General features: G+C 48.3%; 1 protein-coding gene across 1 annotated transcript in view; it reads right to left on the reverse strand.

The window, feature by feature from the left end:
* Positions 1-9,881, reverse strand: part of C2 (complement C2) — a 16,085-nt gene extending 6,204 nt beyond the window's left edge. Inside the window, exons 1-9 of the mRNA XM_017522328.2 lie at positions 9,601-9,881; positions 9,236-9,445; positions 8,476-8,661; positions 5,877-6,050; positions 5,695-5,793; positions 5,362-5,495; positions 3,559-3,697; positions 2,185-2,325; positions 445-534 (exon numbers count right to left, since the gene is read on the reverse strand). Coding sequence (XP_017377817.1) covers positions 445-534; positions 2,185-2,325; positions 3,559-3,697; positions 5,362-5,495; positions 5,695-5,793; positions 5,877-6,050; positions 8,476-8,661; positions 9,236-9,445; positions 9,601-9,646 — 1,219 coding nt within the window. The 5' untranslated portion in view covers positions 9,647-9,881. The remainder of the gene's footprint in view (positions 1-444; positions 535-2,184; positions 2,326-3,558; positions 3,698-5,361; positions 5,496-5,694; positions 5,794-5,876; positions 6,051-8,475; positions 8,662-9,235; positions 9,446-9,600) is intronic.
* Positions 9,882-11,041: the final 1,160 nt, after the last annotated feature.

Consider the following 11,041-nt stretch of genomic DNA (forward strand, 5'->3'; position numbering starts at 1 on the left):
AAAAAAAAAAAAAATTTATAAAGATGGGCTGAGCACAGTGGCTCATACCTGTAATCCTAGCACATTGGGAGGATCGCTTTAAACCAGGACTTTGAGGCTGCAGTGAGCTGTGATTGCACCACTCCACACCATGGGTGAACATCTTTACTCTCTGGACCAAATTCTGGGCCAGAATGGATGGACATCTTTCCAGGAAGATACCCAGATACCCTGAGTTACACACAGTGAGACACTGTCTTAAAAAAAAAAAAAAAGTGAAAATAAGGTTGAAACCATGGGCAGTGGTTTGACTACAGACTCTTCAACATGATACTCAGTTGCCTTTATATGGAACAACGCAGAAATAAAACCATGTGGCTCTGGACCACAGCCAAGATGCTGGGACCCCTGGCCGAGGATCTCGGGACCTCTGCAGGAGCAGCACAAATGGGGGCGGGGGCTCACCCAAATAGTCGTTCCTCTTCTGGTTGATGTTCAGGATCTCTCTGATAAGGTTAACAGCTGTCTTGGGAGAGCCACCCATATTGGACTTTCCTACAACAAAGCAAATAAAGAATTCTTCTAGGTAACAGGATTCCCCAGGGCCCTCCTGGAAGAGTAGGAATGCATTTGGCCTGGGAACCTCAATACTTACACTGCCTATGAGAGTTTCAAAATATATTTTTAGGATGAGTGCGGTGGCTCACACCTGTAATCCTAGCACTTTGGGAGGGCGAGGCAGGCGGATTGCCTGAGCTCAGAAGTGCAAGACCAGCCTGGGCAACATGGGGAAACCCAGTCTCACTAAACTACAAAAAATTAACCAGGCGTGCTGCAGCATGCCTGCAGTCCCAGCTACTCTGGAAATGGGGGCACGAGAATTGCTTGAGCTGAGGTGGCAGAGGTTGCAGTGACCCAAGATCGCAGCACTGCACTCCAGCCTGGGCGTTGAGTGAGACCCTGTCTCAAAAACAAAACAAACAAACATATATATATTTTTTTTCTTTTTTTCCTGAGAATTATAAGCTTTATATATATTATATATGATTATATATATATATATATATACACACATATACACTTTTACTGAAATTTTCTGCATGCTAGGCACTGAGCCAGGTGCTTCCTATACTTTATCTCATCTAATTCTCATGAAACCCCAGGAAAAGTGGGTATCCTCATTTTATAAATAAGTCCTGGAGGAGCTGTGTAATTTTGGACAATTTGTCATTTGTCAAGAGGCAAATGACCAGGCCAGATCCACTACAGACTGTTCCTTGCTTCTGTGGCCCTCAACATTCCTGTTTGAGAGCCATGTTTCCTCATCTGTCTCCAAGTTACCTCCCAGATGGTAACAAGCTAACACAAAGCACTTTCACGCAAGCAACTTAAATAGCTCTCCATAAAAATTGTGTAAGGAAAGGAGGGCGGCTATCATGATCATTGTTGCTGTCATTGTGGTTATGGCCATCACCATCAACACTAATTCTATTTTATTTATTTATTTATTTTAAATGAGACAAGGTAGGGTCTCTCTCTGTTGTCCAGGCTGGAGTGCAATGGTGAAATCTCGGCTCACTGAAACCGCTACCTCTTGGGCTCAAGTGATTCTCCTGCCTCAGCCTCCCAAGTAGCTGGTATTACAGGCATATGCCACCACGCCCAGCTAATTTTTCTGTATTTTTATTAGAGATGAGGTTTCACCATGTTGGCCAGGCTGATCTCAAACTCCTGACCTCAAGTGATCTACCCGCTTTGGCCTTGCCTGCTTGGATTACAGGTGTAAGCCACCACTCCTGGCCCTATTTTATAAATAAGAAACTGGGCCAGGTGTGGTGGTTCATGCCTGTAATCCCAGCACTTTGGGAGGCTGAGGCAAGAGGATTGCTTGAAGCCAGGAGTTTGAGACCAGCCTGAGCAACATAGCAAGACCCCATCTCTAAAAACAAAAACAAAGCCAGGCATGGTGGCTGTAATCCTAGCACTTTTGGAGGCCGAGGTGGGTGGATCACCTGAGGTCAGGAGTTCAAGACCAGCCTGGCCAACATGGTGAAACCCCATCTTTAAAAAAAATAAAAATAAAATAAAAACAAAAAACTGGGGCCCAAAGTGGCAGACAGAGAGAGAATCAGAATGCAGGGCTTCTGACCCCATATTGGTGCCCCTTCCACTATTTCAGACCCACTCAGAGACGACAATACCCACCGTCTGTCAGAAGGATGATGGCATGTCGGATTTCCTGCCAGGCCATCGTTTCCATGCCGAGGATTCGCATTTGGTTGTTCATCATGAGATAGACACTGTATAGGGCCGCATAGGTGTTGGTCCCGGTTCCATTTTCATGATCTGCAATATGCCAAAAGGAAGGACTCGCTCAGACACTTCCCACCTACCACCTAGGGGTAGGGGATCACTCTATTCCCCCAACCACTGGAAATGCAACTTTTTAAAAATCTTTTTGAGACAGACTCTCACTCTGCCACCCAGGCTGGAGTGTAGTGGCATGATCTCAGCTCATTGCAACCTCCACCTCCTGGGTTCAAACGATTCTTGTGCCTTGGCCTCCTCAGTAGATGGGATTACAGGTGCCTCATGCCCAGCTAATTTTTTGTATTTTTAGTAGAGAAGGGGTTTCACCATGTTGGCCAGGCTAGTCTCCTGACCTCAAGTGATCCACCTACCTCAGCCTCCCAAAGTGCTGGAATTATAGGCATGAGCCCCTGTGTCCAGCCTGGAAATGCAATTTATCAATTGCTTTGATAAACTCGGACCTTTGCCATTCAGAGACAGATTTGGCATCATTGCTAGTTCAAACGTTAAAAGCCTTTCCACTTTAGAAATGTTTATTACATAGGGCCAGGCGTGGTGGCTCACGCCTGTAATCATAGCCCTTTGGAAGGCCGAGGTGGGCGACTCATGAGGTCAGGAGTTTGAGACCAGCCTGATCAACATAGGGAAACCCTGTCTCTACTAAAAATACAAAAAATTAGCCAGGCATGGTGGCAGGTGCCTGTAATCTCAGCTGTTCAGGATGCTGAGGTAGGACAATTGCTTGAATCCGGGAGGAGGAGGTTGCAGAGAGCAGAGGTTGCGCCACTACACTCCGGCCTGGGTAACAGCGTGAGACCATCTCACAAAAAAAGAAAGAAAGAAAGGTTTACTGCATAACTCCAATCTAACACCACACTAAAGTCCCAAGATTCAAAGATGAGGTTTCCAAAAACTTAAGTGGCTTCAGCAATGTACTAAGTGCCAGCCAGGCAGCTTTACATGGTACATGGGTGGCTAGTGCCATGGGGAGATGGCAGCGTGGAGCCATGCAAACCAGACAATGTGATTTTGACAACTGAAAGGAATTAAAGGCCTGAACAGTGTGTTTGAACCTGCAGCACCTTAGAATGAGCTTTGAGCTGGGGGCAGCTGGACTCTCCCAACATAACCCTGGACACAGAAGCTACCCCAGACTCATGGGACTCAGGGGCCACCAAGAGGCCTCACTCTCTTTCTAACTTTCCCAGAATTTGTTTGCAGACCCTGAGAGGGTCCATCTCCTTTCCCATCATATGATGACACCCGTACCTTTGTAGTTGGCATTTTCCAGACTGCTGATCACCTCAGTCATATCCCGGGAGTTGTCGTACAGGACAGACATGAGGACTTTGGGCTTTGAGGCAAACGTGATAATGGCGACACTCACATTGATCTCAAAGCTGAAGATCTGTGCGGGGCAAGTGAGAGGCAGTGTGAGGGGCCCTGAAGCCAAAGGGGAGATGGTAAGAGAGCAGCAAAAGGCCCTGGAGGAGGCAGAGAAACTGAACTGGGACCGACAGAGGCAAGGGCCAGGGGAGACACTAAGAAACAGCTATTAGGAAGAAGCTAGGGGCCAGGCGCGGAGGCTCAAGCCTGTAATCCCAGCACTTTGGGAGGCCAAGGTGGGCAGATCACCTGAGATCAGGAGTTCAAGACCAGCCTGGCTAACATGGCAAAACCCCATCTCTACTAAAAACATAAAAATGAGCCTGGCATGGTGGCAGACATCTGTAATCCCAGCTACTCGGGAGGCTGAGGCAGGAGAATCACTTGAACCCAGGAGGCAGAGGTTGCAGTGAGCCAAGATCATACCACTGCATTACGGCCTGAGCAACAGAGTGAGATTCCATCTCAAAGAAAAGGAAGCAGCTAAGGAAGTAACCTTTGTTGAACTTTGTTGAGTGTCCTTCTGTCTGACGGATTCCTCTCTCCTCGTTTAATCTTCCCATCAACCCTGTGAGGGGGCATCATGGCCCCTATTTTATGGATAAGGAAATTGAGGCATATTGTCTTGTCCCCGTCCCCCATCACACCGCCAGGAGGAGGTGGAAGTGGGATCTGAACATGTCACATGACTCTCAGTCACTGTTCCAACTGGTGCATGTTGCCGCCTCACAGGGCAATGAGCTACTTAATTTTGAGTCCCAAGAGAGCACAGAAACTGTCCTCTTTAAAATGTAGCTGGGAGGGAAAACCATCTATCATATTACATGATTATAATTTTGTAGGGAAAACCGTCTATAATATTACATGTATTGTGAAAAGCATTATTACAAAGCAAAGTGCTGGTGAGGAATTTAAACCAGTGGCTTCCAAACCTCTATCACACATATTTTATTTCATTTATTTTTTTCTTTTTTAAGACAGAGTTTCACTCTTGTTGTCCAGGCTGGAGTGCAATGGCACGATCTCAGCTCACTGCAACCTCCATCTCCAGGATTCAAGTGATTCTTCTGCCTCAACCTCCCAAGTAGCTAGGATTACAGGCAGGCACCATCATGCCTGGCTAATTTTGTATTTTTAGTAGAGACGGGGTTTCACCATATTGATCAGCCTGATCTCGAGCTCCCGGCCTGAAGTAATCCACCTGCCTCAGCCTCCCAAAGTACTGAGATTACAGGCATAAGCCACCATGCCCGGTCTATCACACACATTTTAAAGCCTACACAAAATGTTGAAGTTTTAAAAGGAAATTACTAAATGTTAAATTATTAATCTGATTTAAATTATTCCACAGGGGCACTAATATTTTTCTGGGTCACTCCTGTGGGTTATCTCGCTATCTTTCTGTGGAGATCACTATTCTAAATGATGAATTCCTGCAAGTAAGACCTCAGCCTTTCCATCTTCGCTGTCCCCCAGCCCCCAGCACAGTGCCTCAACAGTGCGTGTGGAACAAAAATTATGATTGTATAAATTGAATTCATGATTCCTACATGGCATGTGTATAATCTGAGGAGACTTCTTGGAGGAGGTAGGCTGAGAGTGGGACTCTGAGGAGGGGAAAGACAGAGAGAGAGAGACAGTGAGCGCAGGAAGGCCTCCACTGCAGGCAGGCTCCTGATTCCTGACCCTGTCCACCATGAGGGAGGCACTCTCCTTGAAGATGAGAAAGTCCTTTTCTGACACACTCTGCGAAGAATCCAGGAGCAGGTAGAGGTTCAGGTGACCAGAGCGCTGGATTTGGATTTTACGGCCCAGGTTTTCTGGAGAAATGTGGAAGAGGAGATTCAGATCCGCACCTCCTTCCTGCGCTCTTGCCAAGCGGGTCCAGCTTCTCTGTCTCCCTCCCTTCCAGTGGCTGAGCCCACCAAGGCTCCTGGCCTCCAGGAAGTTCATGCCCTCCCTTGCTCCTGCCCAGATCCAGCGCCCTGCTCAACTTCAAACTCCACCTCAAACACTCACCCTTCGTCTTCTGGGTGGGATTGGTGGCCCCAAGCAGGTGGGAAAAGGAAGTGCCCAGGGCAGGGGCCACGTCCTCAGGGAAGTCATAAGAGTAGGGCTCTGTAGGAAGAGCCACACAGGGGTCAGCTGGGGCAGCGACTGGGGGTGCCCAGGAGTCTCAGGAGGGCAGGGCAGCTACTCACGGCGGCAGATGGGCTCCGTCCCACTCCAGACCCCGTTGCTCTGGCACTCCCGCTCTGCAGACCCCGTGAGCACAAGATTCGAGGAGCAGCGATAGCTGACCTTGTCCCCAAGACCAAAGCGGGAGCCTGTTCGCACCGTGCCCAGCGAAATGCCCGGGTCGGGGCAATGGCCAGCTACAAGTGAACAAAGGAAGGCAGAGGTGAGCAGCCCCCTCCTATCAGGCTCTGCCTCCTCAGCAGCCTCAGTCGCTGGCAGAAGCTTCCCAGTTCCAAACCAGGAAGGCGCCTGTGTCTGTCCCAGAGCCCCCAGAGCCCCAGGGGAGAAGTCAGCTGATGGTCCCTCCACTCCCACAGAGAACACTTGCATTTCATAAGCCACAGTGAGACACCCTACACACCCATCAAAACTGCTAACACTGAAACGACAGACAATTCCAATGTTGGAGATGATGCAGAGCGATTGGAGCTCTGTCACATTGCTGGCGCGTATGTGGGTGAAACTTCTCAGCCTCTACCACAACTAAACATATGCCAGCCTGTGACATGACAATTCCACATTTAGATCATTTACTGAAGAGAAGCAAGTGCATACATATACCACAATCACAAGCAAGAATGTCCCTAGAGCTTTACTCCTAACAGCCCCAAGCTGGAAATAACCCAAATGTCCATGAACAGGGGAATGGATAAATTGTAATATATCCATATGATGGAGTACTATGCAGCAATAAAAAAGGACAAACTACTGATACACACAACAACATGGATAAATCTCACAGGCAGAATATAGAACAAGGGATGCCAGATGCAACAGACCACATCCTGCATGATTCCATTTACAGGAAGTGTAAGAACAAGGTACCTAATCTGTGGAGACAGAAGTCGGAAGAGCCGTTACCCTGTGGGAGAGGACAAGCGGGAGGCTCGTTCTCTGTCTTGGGTGATGATTACATGGGTGGATGCATGTGTAACAAATCATTAAGCTAAATACTTAAGATTTGCACATTTTACAATAGGCAAATTATGCCTCAATTTTAAAATAAGTTAGAGTCACGTCTGAATCAATGGCCATTTGGCAAAGACTCAAGGGCATGAGTGGAGAGCCATGGTCTGGGCCACTGGGTGAAGAGGTGGTCCTGCCGTCTTATGGACTCTGTGGCTTCTGTATGATGTGCTGAGAACCATGATCCAAGAAGCTCCCAAGCCCATAGGCAAATGCAGCTCCAGGGAATCCTAGGAGCCCCACTTCTGCCAAGCAGAGCCCCTCGCCATTCACAGGGGCAGCAATAACCATGAAAAAAGTGCGTATGGCCAGGCGCGGTGGCAAGCGCCTGCATTCCTAGATACTCAGGAGGCTGAGGTAGGATCACTTGAGCTCAAGAGTTTGAAGCCAGCCTGGGCGACATAGCGAGATCGCTAAAAAAGCAGAAACAGGCTGAATGCAGTGGCTCATGCCTGTAATCCCAACACTTTGGGAGGCTGAAGTGGGTGGATTGCCTGAGGTCAGGAGTTCGAGAGCATCCTGACCAACATGATGAAACCCCATCTCTACTAAAAATACAAAAATTAGCCAGGTGTGCTGGCGTGTGACTGTAGTCCCAGCTACTTAGGAGGCTGAGACAGAATTGCTTGAACCTGGGAGGCAGAGGTTGCAATGAGCCAAGATCATGCCACTGCACTCCAGCCTGGACAACAGAGCAAGATTCCATCTCAAATAAATAAATAAATAAATAAATAAACCAAGGCTGAGCAGCTCACACCTGTACTCCCAGCACTTTGGGAGGCTGAAGCGGGTGGATTGCCTGAAGTTGGAAGTTTGAGACCAGCCTGACCAACATGGAGAAACACCATCTCTACTGCAAATACAAAATTAGCCAGGCGCGATGGCGTGTGCCTATAATCCTAGCTACGCAGGAGGCTGAGGCAGGAGAATCGCTTGAACCCAGGAGGCAGAGGTTGCAGTGACTCGAGATCGCACCATTGCACTCCAGCCTGGACAACAAGAGCGAAACTCTGTCTCAAAAAATAAAACAAAAACAAAACAAAAGTATGCATGGCGTTTATCAGTTTCCAGGGGCTATTCTAGATGCTCACTAATACCAACTCATTTAATCCAGATGGCAATCCCATGAGGTCAGCACTCACTATTCCTGTTTTACAGACATGAAAAATGAGGCCTAGAAAGGTTAAATAACCTTCCCAAAGTCTGTCAAAATCAGAGTGGGGCTTGGAACCCAAACCTGGCTTTGAAGGACAGGCATTAAAACACAGTACTTGACTCTCTCCCAGCATATCTTCCCTACAATAATTTGTGAGGCCTAAATACAAAGTCTTGCTTTGAGGCACTTAGAGAAGCCAGGCAGAGTGCATGGAGGCGCTATGCTCCATGTGAAGCTTAGCACCAGCTGCCTGGGGCCCAGCCCCTGTAGACTTGTGATGTGCGACCTGTGGACCTCAATTTACCAAAATCCAGGAATACTATTATGGCACACTGAACAACAGACCCCTATCCCCACAGAGGCTTCCTGGATGCACACTGGGTCCCAGGCTTCCCCAGGAGACCCCAGCCCCCATATAGCCCATAGGCCAGAGCACTCACCCCCATTGTCACACACAGCCGTTTCTCCATCCCACATGCCATTGGGGCGACAGTGTCGCACAGGCGAGCCCCGCAATGTGAAGCCATCCTCACACTCGAAGCTCACGTTGCCACCCACAGGGTAGGACCCCAGCCGTGGGGTATAAATGCCATTCTCAAAGGAGACAGGGGCTGGACAGCGCACAGCTGGAGAGAGAGAGAAAGTGGGTGGGGAATATAGAGCTGGATGGAGAACACCTGGGCTGGGGGTTAAGCAGGTGATTTTATGCTAGAATGCATGCGAATGGTCAACTGGTTGTCAAAACACTGAAATATTAGGTTCCAGCATGTGAAATTGCTGTTTTTGGCAACTGATTGAATATTGCTAATTTCACAGGATCTAAGCAAATTGATAAATAGCCATTTCCCTCAGCCCCCTGAGGGTCACGGCCGCTCCAGCCACTCTCCTTGGGATCCGCAGATGTCCAGAGGACTCCAGGACCATTCTGCATCCATTCTGAATGGTCACTACCAGGCAGTCAATTGTACATAAAAAATCATCCCTGGCTTTAGTACCCCACAGTCTCCAACAAAACGTGTCCCCAATTCCTTGCTTCTAGCAATTGGTATTTTCTGGATATTTTGAAAAGTCCTCTGCAAAACCAACTTTGCCATCTAGTCAGGTTAAGAACTCCTCCCCACCCCCTGAGCAACTCCCAAACAGAAGTTCTGGGGTGGTCCCTGATGGAGCACCCTGAGCAAAGTCCACAGCAAGTCTCACGTTTGCAGACTGCCTTAGTCAGAGACCGGGTGGCTCCTGGGGTCTGCCACTGTCCGCTGCTCTTGCACAGCCGTGATGATGGGGACGGGTACCGGCCCAGGGGGCAGGAGTAGAGGAGAAGACTCCCAGGGGCCCAGCCGTGGCTGAGGGTGAATGTGCCGCCGGAGATATTCACATTCTGAGGGCAGGAGGGAGCCGAGTCTGCCGGGCCTGGAAGCATGGGGACAGGGAGACAGCAATGGGGAAAGGAGGAAGACACAGTTGAGAAAAGGAAAGCAAAAGACTCTGTTTCACACATGGAACTCAAGCTGGGAGCACCAGCCTCACCCACAGGATGCTGACGTTCCCCCTTCCCCGCCTCCTACCTGGGCACAGGAACAGCAGGCAAAGGAGAACCATCAGTGGGTCCATGGTGTCCTCCCTAGGAGCAGCTAGAGGCAGAGAGCTGAGGGAGGGAAAAGGTCATCTGACTTCCCGAAAGCCAGAGCTGGCTCAGCAGCTGCTTCATTGCTGCCAGAGAAGGAAAACCAGGGAGTGGCAAGGGGGATGGTCCTAGGGAAAAAATAAGCAGGTTGGGGACTGAGCTGAAGGATAATACCATTGCCCTGTCTCCCTGATGCTAATATATCTGTTGAGGCAATAGATCTCCCTCACAGCCTTTGTGTACTGCCCCCACACTCCACCCACCCCACGTGTGCACGTGGGCACCATACACACCTGCTCACGAACACGCAGGCAAACATATTTGCGCTCATGCGTGCGTGCACTCATGCACCTTGCTCTTGTGTGAATAGTCTAAAGCACACAAACCCACAATCCATCCAAGTTATTGCAAAACATTTTATTTAAGTAAAGTTTTAGTGTTCTTTTGGGCTTTACCAAGTGGGTTTTACTTCCTGAGAGCCCAGAACAGTGTTGTCTCCTTGAACATAAACTTCCAAAGATGTGAAACTAATTTTTTAAGAACTTCTTGATAAGTAGGAAGATTGACAATACTTTTATTCCCTACACTCCTTCCCCAGAAAGAATCTAGGGGTAAAAAAGGAAATCAACACTTAGTTTTGGAGACAGGAAAAATGTTTACAATATTTTTACGGAAAGTCTAGTAGATGAAATTCCCAACTGGTAAAGTAAATAAATTTGCGGTTGGTTAGTCAAAGGAATAAAAGTTTCTTGGGGGCTGGGATTTGCGTTTAAATCATAACCTGCACTTGTATGAAGTGCAGGAAGCAAAAAAACTTGAAGCTAGTGTGTTAGTCTCCCTGACCCACTGAAGTCTTTTCAATACCTTTTTAAACAATGTAGGGTAAAAATAAATAAAATCAATAAAAAATAAAGATGAAACCTCTCTGAAGTGATCATTTAAGTTTGTAAAACCCTTTTGGTTTACAAGTAAGTCCTCAGAGAATCACTTGAACCCAGAAAGTGGAGGTTGCATGATCTGAGATTGTACCACTGCACTCCAGCCTTGAGGACAGAGCAAGACTACCTCTCAAAAGAAAAAAAAAAAATTAGTCCTCAGAAACACCTGTATACAAAGTGGGGTTCCCCTTGGATAGGGCTGAGTGCATGAAGACCAGGACACCCTGGTGTTGGGGACTCCAGAGCGGCTGCTGTGGCAGAGTTACTAGTGCCTCCCCTACCCCTCAAGTATCTCTTCTCCCTCCTTCCACAGTAAGAGATGGTTAGGGCTGGGTGCGTGGGCTCACACCTGTAATCCCAGCACTTTGGAAGGATGAAGTGGGTGGATCACCTGAGGTCAGGAGTTTGAGACCAGCCTGGCCAATATGGTGAAACTCCCATCTC

Source organism: Cebus imitator, unplaced genomic scaffold (genome assembly GCF_001604975.1).
Source record: "Cebus imitator isolate Cc_AM_T3 unplaced genomic scaffold, Cebus_imitator-1.0 Scaffold24, whole genome shotgun sequence".
Taxonomy (NCBI): Eukaryota; Metazoa; Chordata; class Mammalia; order Primates; family Cebidae; genus Cebus; species Cebus imitator.